This window comes from Trifolium pratense, linkage group LG3, assembly GCF_020283565.1.
Source record: "Trifolium pratense cultivar HEN17-A07 linkage group LG3, ARS_RC_1.1, whole genome shotgun sequence".
Taxonomy (NCBI): domain Eukaryota; kingdom Viridiplantae; phylum Streptophyta; class Magnoliopsida; order Fabales; family Fabaceae; genus Trifolium; species Trifolium pratense.
The window spans coordinates 32,723,685-32,743,772 of NC_060061.1; the positions used below are offsets into that span (position 1 = coordinate 32,723,685).

The window sequence follows — 20,088 nt, forward strand, 5'->3', positions numbered from 1 at the left end:
AAATCTAATTTGTTGTATACTAAAAATGGTTGCAATGTCATTTGATGTGTCATGCCTCAAGAAAATGATGAACAATCTGAATTGGTCCTGAAGTACCATATCTTAATTCAATTAAGCTCACTAATATATTTGCTATAATTTCGTAGTATTTTATTTTTGCCTATTCATCCAACCCAAATATTGAAGTAAAGCAAAACATACAATTATTTATACTTTAAAGAAACAACAATATCATCCAATCATGTGAAGATTTTAGCACTACATCAAGCAAGTTGAGAAGATGTTTTTGTCGAGGACTGTAATTCAACACATACAAGAAATTCGTTGTTTTATTACAAAATGATGGTTCCTGCAACAACTAAACATGAAGATAATATCAGACGCTGTGTTAATTTAGAGAAGAGTATAATAAAGAAGATATGACAGATTTTTCTACAGAGTCAACTTTTAGTAAAACTTTGGAGCAGCTAGTACAGAAGATTATTTGATTTTTCATCTCATGTATAATAATTATTTTTATGAGGGGGAGACATAAATATATATGTTCTGCACTCTTTTTCCCTTCACCGTGGTTTTGTCCCACTGGGTTTTCCTGGTAAGGTTTTTAACGAGGCAGTTCACATATAAAAGATGATATGTACTCTTTTTCCTTCACTAGGATTTTTTTTCTTTCCTAATGGTTTTTTCTCTAGTAAGATTTTAACGAGACATATCCTTGATGGACATTCAAGGGGGAGTGTTATGAATAATAATATGTAATGAATGTCCATTATTGTGTAGGTTTTCTTGTCCCCTAAATGTGTCCTATAAATAGGACCCCTTTGTTACAATGTGATGTACACCTTGAATAGAACAATACAAGAGTCTATTCTCTCTTCTCTTTCTCTCATTCATCTCTTCTTCTTTATTCTTGTTATTCTCTAGGAATAGTTCATAACATATGATAACTTTTCGCATTATTTTTTAAAAATTTTAAAAAATTGAATAATTTTCATAAACAAATATAGTGATTCATGGTTTAGTCATTTGATATTAAAAAAAGCAAAAAAATCATTTAGATAACACGCTATCCAGCCCGTAAATTAGTAGATTTACACAAAAAAATGGGTGATTATTTTTTATAGTGAAAAAAAGTTACCCTATTTTTCAAGAAGATACATTGATTGAGTTATTTTTTATGAGAAACTATGATGATTCAATATTTAGATATTTAATAAAAAAAATAGAAAAATAATTTGGGTAACCCACAACCCAACCCAATCCAACCCGGAAATTAGTGGATTTACCCAACCCGGCCCAATGTTATAACGGGTGGTTATTTTACTAAACCCAACCCGGAGTACCATATGTGGTTTGGGTTTTGGTTTTGGCCAAACCCAACCCAATCCGGCCCACGTACACCCCTACATTAAGCTATGTAAGTCCCGTGTAAAGTTGATGAAACTCGTGTGAATTTCAACCAAATGAAAGTATCGTGTTGAAAAGTGTACTCTAAAGAGTGTCTTACTAAAATTTTGCTACATTATTATATGCTAATGTAAGGAATAAAATTTGAAATGTTTATATAAATGTTTATATACATGTGAAATGATGTTAAAAACATCCAACAAGTACTTGATGAACATAGCCAATTTTTTTTGCCTAGACTGACCAGTACCATGAATTTCTTTCCCCCACTAATATATTGTTGGTTGACTACCAATATGTACATACTAAACTAATAGTATCAAGTGAATAAATTCACCCCTGTAGTTAGTTAATATTTGAGTTTATACAACTGTCGTACTAAGGATATAATTCCTGTATAGGTTGATATAATGTTGTTAGTGGTGATTTAAAATACTCATATATATAAAGTTAGTCTTTTTCTTTGCTCCAAATAGGGGGCCTTTTGTTCAACATTGTATTTCCACTCTCCACGTTAATGAGAGGATCAGTTTCACCTTCTCTTGTCTGCAAACATCATATAACAAAGAATCACAAAATAATTTATTGTATCATCGTTCGATCCGCAAAATATAAGTATTGGACAAAATAATACATGACATAACACATGACAAAATTTAAGGTACTGAACAAATTTTGTCTTGTACGATATTTTTTGGACACAAGATTATTTTGGTATTTTAGACAAATTGTCCGGAGGACAAAAAGTTGTATCGTGGTTCAATGAGAGACAAAAATTGCAGTTTTTGTCCAGTCCAATAGTCCCCAGTTTATCAAGTTTCAGAAACAATTTTAGAATAAAAAACAGTACAACTGAAGTTGTCATGTTCAGTCCCTTATTTTTTAGCAGATCAAATGCAAATGACGTGTAAATAAACAAACCTGTGATACTTGTATTGGAGTTTCAGCTGCCTTTTGTTGATTCTCAATTACGCAATAGTGAGAATATAGAAGCATCCCAATCATGGCTACTAAAATTCCTAATATGTTCCTCCAACTAAAAGGATCACGAACAATAATATAACCAAAAGCCAATACAAGACATGTCTTAAGATGTCCAAGAACTTGGTAGGTGACTGGAGATGTTTTTCCAATTACAAGAAATGTACTAAAGTTTACTGAGATAGAAATAAGGCATGAAAGAACAATGACAGACTGCAATGCATAAAATAACAATTGAAAATAAATTAGTAAATGAGATGAGTTTAAATTGGTCAATAAGTACACTAAAACTTTTAAATCTCACCGTTATTTGTGTTGTGTACTTGAAAGCAAAAACATTTAGGTCAGTGAGAATTTTATCTAAATATGGTCCTGTTATCAATAGAGTTGCTGCTTGATATGGACATGATTGATATAAAAGTTGAGTAGAAGAAACTTTAAACTTTTTTTGGATGGTATTTGTCATCTGAAATGAGCTGATTAAGATCTTAACAAAACATAATAAATTCACAAATGTTCAAATGAAGGGAATACATGCATTCACATATAGTCTTTGTGAGATAACTCAGTTAATAGAGACATCACATAATATATGCAAGGATCAGAATTCGAACCCTGAACACTCTACTTATTCATCTTAAGAATATAATTCTAGTTACCATACTACTTGACAAAAAAATGCATTTATATAACACTTCCCCCTATGTAGTTAGCAACATGTTTAGCATTAAAAATAAATTCGTAAGAATAAGCAATACTGCACTGCACAACAAGCAAACACAATTTTTACAAAAAATATTCATAGTTATTTTAAAATTTCTGTAAGGATACAATTTGAGCAACACACGTCGTTATTATTGCTAGAATAGATAAGAAAGATCCCAATGCATTAAGTTGCAAATCAGTAATTGTTGCAATTCCAACACCCAAAAGGAGGACTGCAAGGGAAAATTGTATTCTTCTACTGTAATTGTGGAAAAATAAGACGAGTTAATATAATTTAAAATAGGATAAATGCATCTAAACATTCCTTGAGATTTACGTTTGTAACAATTATGTTTTAAGTTTTTTATGTAATAAATAGGTGTTTGTTGCACAGTTATCCTTTCAGTTAATCTCTTCCAACATATGTATCTTTTTCATCAAAATATTCACCATGGTAGAAATTCAAGTTAACAGCTACAGTGTAACAAGGTAACTGAAAGGTAATTGGAAGGATAATAGTGCAACAATAAATGTATATCAATGATAGGAGACTAAATGAGACCTGAATTTCTTGCCAAGGAAAAGGATCTCTAGTAGAATAGTACATGGAATTATTGCAAGCTTAGTCATCTGAATGCATATATAAAAAAGTTTATTAAAAAAATGGCGAAAATATTCTTAAACAATAATAAAAGTTTTACAAAATATAACTCAAACAAAGATAAATAACCTGGTAAAAGCCAACCGAATTGAAACCGAGACTTAAATTTAAAAGTCCAATTGAAGTTCCATTTAGAATTCCAAATCCCATCACAGCTTTCTGCTCAAAAGGCTTGTGCTCAAAAAATCTCATTTTTAAAGCCACATGAAGAGAACAAAATGTAACAAGGAGATGCCAACTGGTCAAAGTTGTAGCTGCAAGGGTATGCTTTAAAATCTTTAGAACTTTACATTGTTAGATGATAGAAATTATTTGATATTTTCTCTAAATATTAATATTTTAATTTAAATAGACATTCACATTTATTGAATATGTCGAGGAGAAAACCTCAATTACGTAGGATACAAGATTTTCAAGTTATGATAAGAAGTGATGTTGTTATCATGTCACAATATCTCTTTTGCCTAAGAATAAAGCTTAAACATAATGCATCCAGAGGTCTATTTTACATTCGTAACATATAAATAAATTTGGAAACAATCAAAACCTTTATGAACTTACCAAATATGAAATGTAACCCACTCATCAACGCCTTGTTACAAATCACAATCGACACCGATGACACCACAGACAAACTCAACGCACCAATAGTTCCCAACTGAAATTTTTCCCCGTCACCCATCTTCTACTATGTTATTCTAAACAAAATAAAACACCAACAACAAAGTCACAAAATTTATCGAACACCAAGATACGAAAAAGAAAACATATAACAAGAAAAATATATGTTGAAGCAAACAACATGATTAGCCAAAACCCATAAACAAGTGTATTGAGGAAACATAAACTCACATGAGCAAATTTAAACGGGTGTGAGTGTGGTTTTCAACGAATTGCGAGAAAAGATTTAGAATAAAATTTTATATAGACACAAATTATGATTTTGTGTGATGAAATTTTATAGTCATTTGTGAAGGAATTAGGGAGAAAATGTGGTTCGATTAATGAATAGAAAAAGTTAACAGAAATCGAACCAAATGAAACAAAAATTGGAGAAAGTGAAAATGTTGAGGTTTGTAAAAGTTAATGAAAATTGCCCATGATTGTGGTGGTTTATGTTATGTTCTTGTTTGTTGCGGTTTGTAAAAAGGATACAAGAATAAGAGGTCATGGTGTAATTTTAGTTCCAAACAAATAAAAGCTAATTGATAATTATCGTCAATTTTTTTATTGATACTTTACTAAAATACTTATGGTTTTGCTTTACCCACTTTTTAATTTTCTTCCTCAAAATTGATGATCCTTATAAAATGTCATGTTTTACTCTATTATAGTATTACTTTTGTTTTAAGTTTTTCGTATAAGGTGGTAATAATGTTACTGCACATTAGTCCAGCTCAACCGGTAGAAATATCGAAATTGCTAGTATCAGATGTTGGGATCGAAATTACTAGTATTAGTCACTTCACTTTGTGTGTGTAGGTTTTCAATGACTTTGTCATTTTGTCTATCAACCAAAAAAAAATGTTACTCCACATTTTTTTTTTGGTTACACGGGGGCCATTAGACCAACATACAACGAAACTCTACGACTAAAATAAATTTCAGCACACTCTTGCCATAAAAGGTTTACACACATCGATGGGGGATTATTAAAAACATGAATAATCGTAGATAAAATTAACGCGTGATTTGCAAACCAGTCTGCAACCTAGTTTGTCTGCCTGTATTATGTGTCAGAAGTCCACCTCTCATTCCTGCATCTTAAGGCGATTGATGCAAAAAACAACAGAAGCACAAGAGTGATTTTGCGAACAACCCTTCTCAATAAAATTGATAGCAACTGTTGAATATGACTCGAAATAAACTTTACGGTAGCCCTTTTTCCATTGCTACATGGAGTGATGATAGTATACCCCATAGCTCCGCCATTAGAGCGAAACAATTTATTTAATGCGTATGATTGTCATTATTATACTATATTACTATTCTTCCTCCTTCTCAATTTATATAAAAAAAAAACTTTTTACTATACTAAATTATAAGTAAAAAATACTATATCTTTTCATTTTTAAGATTTACTTTTACTTATTTTCATGAACATAAATACAAAAGCAAATTGCATATGCTCACATTTTTCTTTCCTCGTAATCATCAATAACTAATAAAATTCATTCCACCTTTGATATGAATATGAATAAATGAGATATCCTGATTTTTTTTTAAAATATAAAATATGATATATATATATATATATATATATATATATATATATATATATATATATAATATAATATAATTATACTTGAAAGATAATCGAACAACAAGCTGCGCAACTACATTTTTTTTGAATGACAAAATCAATCATCTTAAACACTATATCTGAAGACCTAGCATACACACTATACGTAATTCTTTGAACTCTTTTCAAAATATTCACAGTTTATTGCACTAAAAAACAAAAAATATAAAATACAAAAAGTATAATCACATATTGATTTTCAGAATACCCAAAAATATTAATACAAAGTTTCCACCACTATTAACAAACAACGACTAATCTCCGTCGAAAAACCTGTGTAACACATAATCTTCCTACAAACTCACATGTATAGAGGGCCAAGTCTAACATGAACAAGTGATTCATGTGATGCATGGTGCACAAGTCTCGAATAAATTTAAATTTTACAAAATCGATGGCGACACATATTTGATCATAATCATCCATATAACAAAAAGAAAAAACATAACTGACAAACCTAAACTCGTCACCCGCCGTCCCTAAACTCTTGTCAGCCACCGCCACCATAGCAGATAAACCTTACATTTTCTCCATCTAACACAACTAAATAATACTCACAAATTTCACTCAAAAAGACACCATATGTATGATTTCTATCACCAACGCGGTTATCTTTTTACTCTCCGGTGTCCATGGATAACTCGATGATTTCTCTACTCAATTTCAGATCGGTGTAATCTTCATTGAAGCTACCCAGAACCGAAATGTTGACCTTGACCTTCTCCAAGTTCAAGAAAGCATTCACTCCGATCCCACCTTGTTCCTGCGGCGGCTTCCGCCGACCCCCCAACAATTCTCCCCGATCATTTTCCGCTGCTTCCGACTTACTAGGTCTTCGTTTCTGCATCTGGGTTGCACTCAAATTCGACACTTTCACCGATGAACCCTATTATTTGGTTAGTGATTTTCTTGCCCGTAACAATTTGCATTCTATTTACTGGGAAGCTCTTGAGCTTCTTAATAAAAAAGGGATTTTGTTAACTTCAGATTCTGTTAGAGCTTTGGTTAGGTCTTATTCTCATTTGGGTCAGACCAATAAAGCTATAGAAACTTTCGGTAGAATGCGCGAATTGGGTATTGTTCCTGATGCTCATATATATAACACAATTTTGAGAGATGTGTTGAGGAAACAGTTATTTGAGCTTGCTTTTGCATTGTATAATACTATGGTTAAATGCAATGTTGTTCTTAATGATTATACTTATAATATGTTGATTGATGGGTTTTGTAAAAGTGGTAATGTTAAGGGTGCACTTGAGATGGTTGATGAAATGCAAAAGGTTAATCTTGTTCCTGATGCTTTATCGAATACCTCTGTTCTTTATGGTTTATGCCAGGCGAAAAATATGGATGAGGCACATAAGTGGTTTAATACGATGAAAGAAAATGGGTACCCGCCGGATGTTGTTTCTTGTAATGTTTTGCTTAATGGGTATTGTCAGCTGGGGAGGTTAGATGAAGCAGTTTCTTTTGTACGGTCCATGAAGATAGATGGTTTCTCGCTTAATCAAAATGGCTATTGTTCTCTTATTAATGCATTTTTTAGAGCCACGAGATATAGTGAAGCACACGCGTGGTATACAAGGATGTTTAAGGAGGGCATTGTGCCTGATGCTGTTACGTACGCCATTATGATACGTGGTCTGTCGGATGAGGGCAGGGTTGGTGAAGCTATTAGGATGTTAGATGAGATGACTCAGATAGGTTTAACTCCTGATGCTCATTGCTACAATGCAATAATTAAAGGTTTATGTGATGTAGGTCTTTTGAATCGAGCGCAATCTCTTCGTCTTGAGATTTCTAAGGAAAATGTTTGTACGCACACGATTATCATATGTGAAATGTGTAAGAGAGGAATGATTGATGAAGCACAAGAATTATTTCATCGGATCGAGAAGCTTGGATTCGTTCCTTCAGTTGTGACCTTCAATGCGCTTATAAATGGACTGTGCAAAGCCCATAAACTTGAGGAGGCAATCCTTTTGTGTTACAATATGGAGATGAGGAGAACATATTGGTTATTTTTAAGGGGTCCCGATCTCCAGAAAAAGGTGCAGCAAATGTGTGAAGACGGGCAATTTTTGAATGCTTACGAGTTTCTCACTCTTACCAATAGTAGGGTTAAGCCTGACATTATTACATACAACATTCTAATCAATGCCTGTTGTAGGGCTAGTGAGATTCAACGCGCTCGCCACCTTTTTAAGGAACTGCAAAAGAATGGTCTCTCACCCGATTGTGTTACTTATGGGACACTTATTAAAGGAGTTGAAAGCGAAGAGGAAGCCTTTAACATTTTTAATCGTATGCAGGAAGATGGCTGTGAACCTACCCTTTCAGTTTATAGAACACTTATGACTCGGTTGTGTAAAAAGAGCAAGGTCTCGCTGGCATTTAATCTTTATTTCAAATATCTGAAGAGCCTCCCAAGTCGGGACAATGATTCAATCCGTGCTCTAGAGGAATATTTAGTCGGAGAAAAATTGGAACAAGTGATTCGTGGTTTACTTGAACTGGACTTTAGGGCCAGAGATTTTAATTTAGCTCCATACACAATTCTACTTATTGGATTCTGTCACGTAGAAAAAGTAGACGAAGCATTAATTATATTCTCAGTTCTTGACGAGTTCAATATCAAAATCAACGCTACAAGTTGCGTACATTTGATCAAAGGTCTTTGTAAGAAAAGTAGGCTATATGAAGCAAGAAAAATATTTCTCTACAGTCTTGACAAAGGTTTTATGTTGAGGCCAAAAATTTGTAACCACCTCCTCAAGCATCTTGATTCCAAAGATTATAAGGATTGGGTAGTTGATCTTATTGGTAGGATGACATCTTTTGGATACCATATACCCCAATACCAAAAAAGAAAGCAAAGAACAAATGTTCTCTGAAGGATTAAATTACACTGATTCAGATGAACGGATTTCCTTATGTGGCTCTTCAGGGAATATCCCCAGTTAGGAAACAAGAGACTCACTACACTTTGTGATGAACCAAAGGTACCCCTGTGTGTATGTTGAATTTCAAATAATGTATTTTTAGTTATTATAAAATAGTACAAGGATCAATTGAGAGGTATGTTATTGCTTGATGACTTTCAAAACTTTACTTTAAACCAGGAAATGATATGCCTAGAATTGATAGGAATCTGAACACTTAATATTTGATAATTTTCTTTATTGCTTTAGGATTTTAAAGGCTGATTGGAGTTGTTTTGTACAAACAAATAGGCACATCCAATATCACTTGGACTCTTGATCTCTCTGACATGCCATACCCACAATGTTTCTTTCTTTAGTGTGCGTTTGGTTCTTCATTTGCACACAGACACCGCTAGGATTAGGCTTGTTGTGGTGTTTGACACTCGTATGACACATAGCAGACAACTCAAGTGTCCCAAAATTTCCCCCCCTTTGTTTCGACACTCCTTGGATCAGTGTCCGACACTTGTATGACATGTGCCGGACAACTCAAACAAGTCTTCCAGAATAGTTTATTCTTTTCTTTGCTTCGACACACCTTGGGCACTCCTTGTATGAAGATGTCTCTTGGTGCTTATGGAGAAATGACCATATGGGCTTGCTGCCCCAATGGAAAAACAAAATGCAATATTTATTTTGGTTGTTAGATCATTTTCTGTTACATTCATCAACGTATAAAATGTTTCTATGATGTTGGGACATTATTGATGCTGTTATTCTTGACAATTTCTCTAACTTCTTGCAGGGCTGACGTTGAAAGGGCAAATTTTTGTGCTCGTTCCGCATGATTGTCATCACATCCTGTAGACCATTCATTTGAGGTGTTTTAGTGGTGTTTCGGTTTGTTGTATGCTTCAGTATATTTCTTTGTTTACACCTCAGAGACTCAAGCAAATATCGGTAAAGAAGGTGAGGGCATCAGTTGTGATATCTCATAATATAAACTATTAGGTAAGGGCATCTTTCTTTAGGATAGTCACTATTAGGTAATAGTACATTTCATGGGGTTTCTATTCGATGTCCACGTCCTTTTGACATTTAAACATGCAAGGATCAAAACTTAGTAAAGTTTAGACATTATTACCTGTTCATTGTAATTTGTAACATGTATCAAAATGCCAGGTTTACTTGTATACTACTTAGTTGCTATTTATTGATGCTGATTTTCTTTTATTAGTAGAATTTAAGGCAGACGACTATATAAAAAAAAAGTATTTAAGCCAGATGTAGTTGATACCTTATGTAGCTCGAAGTGCTAAAATGTGATTTATGTAATGTGGCCATTGCAGCTGAATACCATAAAGATGGATAGAAAAGACAGACATATATGGAGGCACAAATATACACACCGATATTAAACGCATTCTGGGGGCATACAGAAATGTCTAGCAACTGCATCCATGTTTAGTGTCTTGATATCTTTTCAGTGGCCACACTTTCTACTTGGGTCATATGCTGCATGGTCATCTCCTCGACAAACCCATAGAAGTCTCCAATCCCTCCATTCTGGCATCATAATGACACACACTGACCCTCCCTCGAAAGTTCAGACCATTTGATAGATCCTCTCAGATTGAATTAAAGGAAAAGAAAGGAAAAAAGATTGAGAAACCTAGAAAGAATCAGAATATATTGCTCTGCCAAGAGAAATGCTCCTTTATCAATCTCATATACAACAATCTTGATATGTTCCCTCCCCGAACTACAATAACTGAGACTTAAACTGGTATATCCAGTTACTCAGAACTCTCCTCAAGAAAAGAAACTACCGACTCTCCTTTCAACGTCATTCTAAAAATGATTGACAGTTTTGCTTAGATCAACTCATATTGACAATTTTATAATATATAATGTATTGTAATTCTTGTATGTTATTCCAATGGATGGAGCTGAATTTTTTTTGCTCACACAACACACTTCAGTGGGAAGATTTCTCTAAATTATACCCAAGTAATGAAAATCTGCATTAGGTGGTTTTAGGCCTTTCAAGCTGGAAAATTTTATTGTTTTTCCTTGCTATTGGTTGTTGTCTTCTTTCTTAACAAGATCTTCAAATTTAATATGATTGCACCTGTTCCTGAGTTTGACATCCTAGTGTGGGACTTGAGATCTTTTGTAGTTGAGCCAGGTTCAACTATACTGCATTTGCTCACTAGTTGATCACTGGTGGGGGTTTATACCTTTTGGCTTCCACCTTGGCAAGAAATGCTGCTTTTGATTCATTTATTGGAAACTATAGGTATTGCAATTGGTTAGAAAGGTTTTTTTAGTCAGATAGAGTAGCAGCTCTGAAGCACGGATACATCTTGGATTAAGTGTCTCTGTGGCCGACAACTCAGACAAGTGTTTACAATTTTTTTCCTTCGTTTTTTTTTTTACTTTGACACATCTGACACTTATCAAACACATCTATGAGGGTTAAATATGTGTCAAAGCAGTGATGATCAATAAGGGAGTTAATGACAAAATTTGATCTTGTTTTCAGTAGTAGATGAATGAATGAAAGTGAAGGAATATTATATCTTGTTTTAAAATTTTGTCATTAAACAAATTGTTCAATTTAGATGCACACATATATTTTAATTCTCATATTTTATAAATAAATAAATATGTAGAAACTGTTGTATGTCTGTGTTGTGTCATGTTAGATGTCTATGCTGGAGTCTGTGTCTTATAGGTAGGCAGACATAGAAACTGTTGTATTTTAGGCTTTGATTTTCTGATGGAATGCATTGCTTATTGCTTTCCCTTGCTTTCCATTATAGCAGTGTATTGTTAAAAGTGTTTTGACCTTGATTCTTTATCAACCTGTACATATAGATATTAAGCGACTCTAATAATGTGTTATAGAGCATGTTACTACTTTTGTACTTTATTAGTAGTATAATGTTTCAGATGTGATGGTTTATTCACTTGCATTGCATGAGTTGTCTCTGTAATCAAAGCTAACATGTGTTGGTAAATTATTTAAAGACAAATATAAAATGTGATGGTTGACTAAAAGTGTGCAATTATTTATACAAAAATGTGTTAGGAATTGCTCAAATCTTGGACCATTTGTTTCTCAGTCACCTGCATCATGTTCTCTTGTTGATGTTTTTGGAGTTGTTTGCTTAGAGATTGTATTCTTGTTGTCTTTTCTTTTTCTTCTTAATAAAAAGAAGAGACTAAGTCAAGTGAAGCATATCATAATCTATCACAAAATTGATAACAAATATGTTTATCTCTATATCTCTTACTTTTTACTTTCTACACTTTATAATTTATACACATTTAAAAAATACACTAGTGAAAAAAAAAGAAAAAAACACAGATAAACAAAACAATTGACGACAAAATTTTGATGCCCAAACATCATTTCTCCACACTTATAATGTGACCAAATTTATCTTTTCCATGCTTGCAATACTTGTGGTCTTCAATATTAGTATTATTTTGTTAAGAAAAATGCATGAACTTGAGTGGCTGCTATCTTAACTCTTAAGTATTCTGAAGATAATTTTGCAAATTTTGAGGCTATTTCTGAAATCTTAAATATTTATGTGGAGGAGAGTTTCAAAGAAAGAGATATATTTTTATAGATAGTTTCTATTGTGAACTAAAACCACTGGAAGAGGAAGGCTCAAATATTATTTACTAATCTACCTTCTACAATCATGATACATACTACATAGCCACAAAGTTGATTTATTTTCCAATCAATAATACATGGAATATTTTGTACCAGTTACAGGCAATATACCTATATATCTGTATAAATATGCTTCAAAATGTCTCCAGTTTTGAGCACTATTATGGCAATTTGCACCAATCATGCAAGGACAACAACTTGTGTAGGAATATCCATAAGCATTAACCTGTCAATCACAAGTATATCATTGCACCTTAGCAGCACATACATACATATATACATACATGATACATACAACAGAATATATTCCCTCTGGTCTCATATATATATATATATATATATATATATATATATATATATATATATATATATATATATATATATATATATATATATATATATATATATATATATATATATATAAGCAAATTTTTTTTTTCCAGGTTCATTGAATAACTGATGTATCTGATTTCTACAAGGATTTAATTCACATACACCGTTAATGAAAATATTCTTTACACTATCAAAAAATTATAATTGTCAGATCATTAAAAGCATTTGATTTTAATCTTAACTATTTTTAAAATTACACATGATTGATTGTGTTTTACTAACAGCATAAAACATTTTACATTGACAGTGTATCAAAATTAAACTCTTTCAATAATAGAAACATACCTAATTTGTCAAGTTCCACGAAGAGCACGGACACGGTCTTGAATCAGGTTCCTCTCCCAGTCTGCTATATCCCCAAAAGCATGGTCTGGAAGACTCTCAAATGGCTCCTTCCATGGATCATTCTTAGCCAAATCATAAGTAGCTCCACGTATCGCTTTTTTATTTGGTCCACAAGGTCTCTTTGAAGTTAGCAGATCATAGGCTGCATTTAGCTGTCCAAAAAATAAAAGGCCATATTCATTTGCGAAAAATTAGCACCAATCAAGTTGTTGCATTGAATTAATTAACGAACTTCAGTTAAGGTCGAATTGATCAGAAGCAATTGTGTTTTTTCTACTCTTAGCAGCTCAAGGAAAACCTTGTTAGTTATTAATCACCAAGATGTTTTGTGCAGCAATTATATTTTCTTGATTCCAAGATAATGTGAAGGTTTAAGACTTACATTCATGTCAGAAAACCAGAACAAATAAGCAATTGCAACTGCTGGAGCTCTTCCAAGTCCTGCAGTACAATGCACATAAACTCTTCCTTTTCCCTCAGAAATTGCCCATTCCAAAGATGAAACTGCTTTAGGTAGCGCACTTCGCAAAGAGTTTGGATCAAAGTCTACTGCCTAATAATTTAAATAAACAAAATGTAAATGAACCTGGGCACTATCTCAAGATCACGAGAGTCAGAATAACTTTTCTGAGATTGTATCAATTGCAGTAAAAGTATATGATCCTTTAATTGTGCATAGGGATTATTAGCCATGACAACTCAAAGCCTTATTTCCTAATGCAAACTAAGCTACTAATTATGATTTTACAATCATCCTTGAGGAGATTCTCACTGCTAAGCCGACACCTCGTGAACATTGTCAAGATTATCACATAATGTTTTGTATATATTCTCAATAGTTATACTAAAAAAGGGTTTACTTACCGGTCTCCTCATGTGTCTAATTTCAAGTTCGCGACTCCTTCTTACTATTGACTGTAAGTCTATTCCCCAAAACTCAGCATCCTTATCCTGTTGCAAGTTTAGAATGTATGCCACACCTTCTTCCTTCTTAAGGTGATCTACATCTTCAGGTTTCTGTGGTTGGGATCCGACAATCAAATTGTCAGTTATAACGTTATAATTCATACCTGAAATTAGACATCACTGATAGTATCAGTTGAATGAGATCAATTGCAAAACAAATGGTTTTCTTAACTTCCATTCACATCAATTGCAAAATATAAGTGTGCATATCAAACAGGAAATTTACAGATCAAGTGGCAAAACAAATAGAGATAGAGAGATGAAACTAACCCAGATCATGATGATACTCATAAGGGTTTCTCATCATCTTCTTCATAGCTATATTGTATTCTTCCATCATGTCCTTAGATTTAGATACCCTTTTGGTGGTAGGGTTCTCTTCAATCCCACTTTCTGAAAGTTTACAACAGATTTTGTTCTTCCTAACAGAGTAGTTGAAAGGAACCATAAAAGTGCATGGAGATTTGTGTTTCCTCTGGTTTGTAAGTAGTTGTGTTTCCAAAGAAACTCTGAATGTTGAAGAAAAACCAATGTTACTAACACTTTCCATTTTTCTTTGTTTGATTCTCTTGTTTTGTTTTTCTGTATCTCACATGTGTCTTAGATTATTACTATCATCATGATCATTATATGATGATACATGATTGATGATAACGAGGTTGTTTTGACCAAAATGCCCTTGGACATCAATCAAACCTGGATTTTTATTTTTAACAAAATCAAACCTGGATTGTTGTGAATGCAATTTTTGGAAAATTAAATTATTGTATTTTTTAAGATAACAATTCAATTAGGAGTTTCTTAACATATGTTCTTAGAATACACGTTAGCAAAATTCATAAAAAATGCAAAAATATATTTTTAAGATATGAGAGTCACATTAATTTCATCTACTAAAATAGTGAATGTTAAATAATGTTGTGTCCTCAAGAGCAATTGTATGGCCTTCAAGTTGCAATGTTCAAATAGGAAATAGATGAAAGGATCATTGTGTGGGTTTGCTGAAAGAGGACTCTAAAGATGCTATAGAAGTTAGTATATTCTTTCACTTGAGATAGTTTGAACTAACTTTTAATAAAAACTTTTTAATTAGAAAAGGTTTATTATTTTCAATTTACAAGAAAGATTTTATAAGTTTTTTGTGTTTGGAGAAAAGTTGAGATGTAAAAACTAATTTTAACTTATACTATAAGTTATTCTTTTATAAATCCATACTTGAGAGAATGTTTTTTTTTTAAAAAGTATGGGCTTAAAGATTGGGTTCTAATATGAACTTTCTCAAAAGTGTGGTTCAATTGTGGACCAGTTTTTTGTTTTTTTGACAAGCTAGAATTTAGTTATCTCTCATTTTTTGAAACTTAAAGCTAGAACTAATATTAGCATATCACATTTCAATTGTGTGATTTATTGATCCAATCAACTTGTATGATGCGCAATATATATCTTATTTATGCACTATAAGCTTGATTCATATAACTTCCTTTTCCCGTTTTATATCATATTTTGTCTTTTTCTAGTTTAGTAGTCAATAAGTGAGTTTATCAAAGTTCGAACCCCGATCCCTAAATATTATATCAATGTATCTACCAACTGAATTATGCTCATAGAAACTTCGATATTATTATATCTATGTACCAAACAAAATTGTCAAGATAAAATATATCTGGTCCTTATAAATTTCGGCTAAACGTGATATATTAGCCTCTTGAATTTTGTTTTATATGCTGTCATAGTAGTTGAAGAAGAGATATAATAAGTGTGAAAATTTGACTGGTGAAAATTTAAGCCTAAAAAATATACAAATTTAAGTGTGAAACCATGCTACCGTGATAGACTAGTGGTGTTGTTCAATTCAGTAATGCATTCACTATCAATGGTATAGTCTTTGAAATTGGAAGACTTCAATCCAATTTCAGCAGAAGGTTGGAAGACTTTCAAGAAATTACAACATAGACTTTCAAAAAATTAAATTACAACTAAAATTAAGGTCTTTCAAGAAAATTGAGGGAGACTAAGGGTGGTAATTATAGGTAACTATAAAATATTTCGGGTGGGTGTGTGAGTTTCGGGTGTGAGTTTGACTGATACCAAACTCACATCCATATTATCGGGTGTCACCCGAACCCAAACTCAAACTCAGTCAAATTGAGTTTCGTCCGTTGACTTGAGTTTGAGTTCGGGTGGGTCTCTCGGGTTTGAGTTTTTTTGACATTCCTAACTACTGCAATTATGATGATCACCGTCATTATACATCTACCACAATACCGAACAAAGGCTAAGATTACATCGTGTAGAGAGAACCTATGGAGAAAAGTTAAAATTGTTGATTCAAATAAATTTTCATTAAAGATTTCTTATATAACCGACGAAAGAAAAAAGCAAAACTAGTGACATAAAAAAATAGAAAACAAAAGGAAGCCAACAAGAGCATATAGACGGCTCTAAAATACAAATTTGTATGCTTTGAGATGATTTTTGCGGCCAAGTAGTGCAGACTGCATTATGCAAAAGCCAACAAAGCTAAAGCATTTTCACATAGATCATTTGACTTTATAAAAACAATTGTGTAAACTAATTACATGCTTGGACACAATTACTTAATGTATCAATGTTAAAATCGAATATATAAGGAGTTCTTGATTTTGAAGTGTTAACCTTGTACACTTGAAATTTATCAACCTCTACTGCCTTCTTTTTTTTCGGAGGTCCGGGAAAGCTCAGAGAAATATCGGGTCAAATGCTTCAAGACCACAAGAGAAGGAGATGTCACATTTCTACCAGGGGCGTCTCTGAGTTTTAGGAGACTCTGTGCAAAATTTAAAAGTGGCCCCTTAATAAAAAAAATATAATTTTTTTTTAAAAAAATATTATCGATTTAAATTGTATATAATATAAAAAAAATCATTTTTATTCTTGTAATCATATAAATTATCAATATTAAACCAATTGCATTAAATCAAATAGAACAAGAAATACAAAATAATTATCTTTGTATATAACGTCAAAAAGGAACATCTTAATCTAAGATTAAATTTTATGCAAAGATTAAAATGTACTAGAACTATATTTCCGAGTATAGATAACTAATCTATTGATACTCATATGATATTTTATGAACATTAATAATATATAACTATTATTTTAGGACCTAAAATTTAACCTATTAATATACATCTGATATTTTATGGGTATAAATAATATATAAGTAATATTATAGGACCTCAAAATTTTGAGGCCCGATGCCGTCGCACTTCCCGCACATGTGTGCCGGCCGGCTCTGATTTCTACCAAAAACTTTAAGACATTAAGTTAATGAGTCAGCTCTCTTATAAATCCAACATTTTTCTCATTCATAGTTGAAGTGAGTCTTAACCACTAACACTTGAAATCTAACACTTTTAACCATCCCAGTTAAAATTTCAACTACAATTAAAAACAAAAAAGGTGAAGGAGAATTTTGTTGTCTTAAACCTTTGCACACTTTAAACTCATCTTTTGGACTTTAACCAACACCGACATGAAACTATAAAAATACAAGCCCTCGTCCACCTCAACACCCATATGCAAACCTAGTAATTCCAGCTAATTGTGTCATAGGCTCTTCCAAAATCGACCTTCGATAACATACAGTACAACTATATTTTCCCGCCTTCGCTAAATTAGTAATCTCACTTAATACAACCACCTCATCTAAAACATATCTCTTTGGTAAAAAAAAGTCAATTGACAATTTGAGGATAACTTTTTCATAGGCTTAATTAGTAAAATGGTCCCTTAAAGACATTTTAGGTTTCATAATGGTCCCTTAAAGAAAAAAAGGTCCAGATTGGTCCCTTAAAGACATCTCCGTTAATCACATTGGTCCCTTCCGTTAATTTTTAACCCCAAAATTATAAGGTGGACCAACATTATAGTGGTCCACCATAAACCTCTTTAATTTTTTAAGTTTAACCGTTTGATACTTTTGTCTAAATAAACACCATTGAATCTTATAGGTCTATTGTATTCAATGATGAACCATCAACACCTAATTTTGTTTTCCTTTCCTTCATCTTCTTCATTCATTTGTTCTTGATGTTCTTCATCATCTTCATAATACAATTAATGGGCAGAAAGTTATTTATCCTCTCAAAACCATTCATTAAGTTTTCAAGATCTTACTAGAACCGGAAATCCATCAATTGACGGTTCAACCCCCAAAATTGGAAAATCTCATCATCACAAGAGTTATCTTCACCATCGATCCCTCTTCAATTTCTCCAATTTCTCCCGAACCTTGAACAATGTTTCAATTGATAAAAAAACACAATAAAAGAGAAATTGCATATCAATTTAAAGATAGTAAAAGTATGGGTCAATGTTTGAACCTTGTTATTTTGTCTCTGAGACCAATAAAAAAAACAATAAAAACATATGAATGGTTTGAGAACTATACAGAACATGTTTCTTCTTCTTTACTTGTTATGGGTAAGCATTTTTCTTATGGGTAACCATTGATTTGCTTCAAATTTGAATCCATTTTTTGTTGGGTAAGTATTGATATAATTTTTACTTGTTATCTCTTCTTCTTTACATGGTTTTTTCTTCTGGGTAAACATTGATTTACGTTAAATTTCGGATCTTGAAAGCTAAAAGAATGATTTTTAGAGGATGAGAAGTTTCCATATCTTGCAACGGATCTAAACAAGAGGGATTTTTTTTTTTGGATTTCAATTCTTCAGTTTGATGGGCGGAAATAATTTATGTGTTTTTTAATTTAAATTTTATGGATTGAGTTGTGTTTCTTGTTCTTGTTCTGGGTTTCATTAGATAGGTGTTGAAGAACAAATGAGTGAAGATGATGAAGAAAAGGGGAAAAAATAGGTGTTGATGATTTATCATTAGATACATAGATCTACAAAATCCAATGGTTCTCATTTAGTCAAAAATATCCAATGGTTCTCATTAAGTCAAAAATAACTTTTGGTGTTAAAAGTTAACGGAAAGGACTAATGTAGCAAACAGAGATGTCTTTAAAGGACCAAAACAGACCTTTTTTTCTTTAAGGGACCATTATGAAACCTAAAATGTCTTTAAGGGACCATTTTACTAATTAAGCCTTTTTCATAATACTTTTCAATCTAGTACTAACAACTTAGATAGAATATATTGTAAAGACACCGAATCAAACAAATAGAACGATATTTAGATAAAAATTGAGGGTGATTCTTCTTCAAAATAAGCGTAAAAGAAGTTGTTAACGCTTCAGGAAGAAAAGTTTGATCATCAGGTAGTAATATTTAAATGGAGTTAAACAAATGCTAAAAAATGACAATATTGTGCAATTTTTTTTAGATTACTAATTAAATGGGAAAAAAATGTAAAAGAGTAATATTACTATTTTTTTTGGGCGTAAGTCAGATATAGTTTTAAGTTTTAACGCGCTGGTGCATGTCTAAGGTAAAAATAGAACCCAAAACTTAAGATAGAAAAAATCTACATGTCATCTAACTGCTTAAAGAGTTTTAGCTAGTGCTTCTATTTATTTATTTTTTAAATTAAAAAACTGCTACTAGTAGTACTTTTTGAGAATTCGTTTTTTTTTTTTTTTTTTAAGAAACATGTGCATTTATATGTTCAAAGTCAAATTCATCCAATCAAACAAAAAGTCAAATTTGTCTAAATTATTAGGCCTACAACAACGAACGTGGTGTTTGCACACTATCCGTTATGC

General features: G+C 32.2%; 3 protein-coding genes across 4 annotated transcripts; 1 reads left to right on the forward strand and 2 right to left on the reverse strand.

Annotated features, from left to right (window-relative positions):
* Nucleotides 1–1,857: 1,857 nt before the first annotated feature.
* LOC123913438 (UDP-xylose transporter 3-like) lies at nt 1,858–11,430 on the reverse strand. Its single transcript, XM_045964184.1, has 8 exons — nt 11,392–11,430; nt 4,316–4,442; nt 3,824–4,008; nt 3,656–3,723; nt 3,220–3,352; nt 2,693–2,854; nt 2,329–2,601; nt 1,858–1,953 (listed from the first exon to the last, which is right to left on the reverse strand). Exons 2-8 carry the CDS (start codon nt 4,434–4,436, stop codon nt 1,858–1,860), a joined length of 1,038 nt encoding a protein of 345 aa, XP_045820140.1. The 5' UTR covers nt 4,437–4,442; nt 11,392–11,430.
* LOC123913436 (pentatricopeptide repeat-containing protein At1g79540-like) lies at nt 6,461–11,105 on the forward strand. 2 transcript variants are annotated; one of them, XM_045964183.1, is made up of 3 exons: nt 6,461–9,058; nt 9,786–9,991; nt 10,330–11,105. In XM_045964183.1, the coding sequence occupies exon 1, from the start codon at nt 6,761–6,763 to the stop codon at nt 8,948–8,950; it is 2,190 nt and encodes a 729-aa protein (XP_045820139.1). In that variant the 5' UTR covers nt 6,461–6,760; the 3' UTR covers nt 8,951–9,058; nt 9,786–9,991; nt 10,330–11,105. The 2 variants fall into 2 exon arrangements, with proteins under 2 accessions (XP_045820139.1, XP_045820138.1); XM_045964182.1 differs by having other exon boundaries at nt 6,473–9,058; nt 9,786–9,949.
* A 1,163-nt stretch (nt 11,431–12,593) lies between the features above and the next one.
* Nucleotides 12,594–15,404, reverse strand: LOC123913439 (phosphoglucan phosphatase LSF2, chloroplastic). Its single transcript, XM_045964185.1, has 5 exons — nt 14,646–15,404; nt 14,274–14,479; nt 13,792–13,962; nt 13,350–13,561; nt 12,594–12,897 (listed from the first exon to the last, which is right to left on the reverse strand). The coding sequence occupies exons 1-4, from the start codon at nt 14,923–14,925 to the stop codon at nt 13,358–13,360; spliced, it is 861 nt and encodes a 286-aa protein (XP_045820141.1). The 5' UTR covers nt 14,926–15,404; the 3' UTR covers nt 12,594–12,897; nt 13,350–13,357.
* Between the last annotated feature and the right edge of the window lie 4,684 nt (nt 15,405–20,088).

What these genes read in the sequence shown, in the direction of transcription:
- LOC123913436 (XM_045964183.1), top strand. Translation starts at nt 6,761, where the DNA reads ATGTTGACCTTGACCTTCTCCAAGTTCAAGAAAGCATTCACTCCGATC.
- LOC123913439 (XM_045964185.1), bottom strand. Translation starts at nt 14,925, where the DNA reads ATGGAAAGTGTTAGTAACATTGGTTTTTCTTCAACATTCAGAGTTTCT. An exon ending in TGAGTATCATCATGATCTGG is followed by an intron (nt 14,480 to 14,645) that starts GTTAGTTTCATC and finishes GTCTAATTTCAG; the next exon opens with GTATGAATTATAACGTTATA. An exon ending in TCTGGTTTTCTGACATGAAT is followed by an intron (nt 13,562 to 13,791) that starts GTAAGTCTTAAA and finishes TTTTTTGGACAG; the next exon opens with CTAAATGCAGCCTATGATCT.
- LOC123913438 (XM_045964184.1), bottom strand. Translation starts at nt 4,436, where the DNA reads ATGGGTGACGGGGAAAAATTTCAGTTGGGAACTATTGGTGCGTTGAGT. An exon ending in AGTACACAACACAAATAACG is followed by an intron (nt 2,602 to 2,692) that starts GTGAGATTTAAA and finishes TATGCATTGCAG; the next exon opens with TCTGTCATTGTTCTTTCATG. An exon ending in CTCCAATACAAGTATCACAG is followed by an intron (nt 1,954 to 2,328) that starts GTTTGTTTATTT and finishes TGATGTTTGCAG; the next exon opens with ACAAGAGAAGGTGAAACTGA.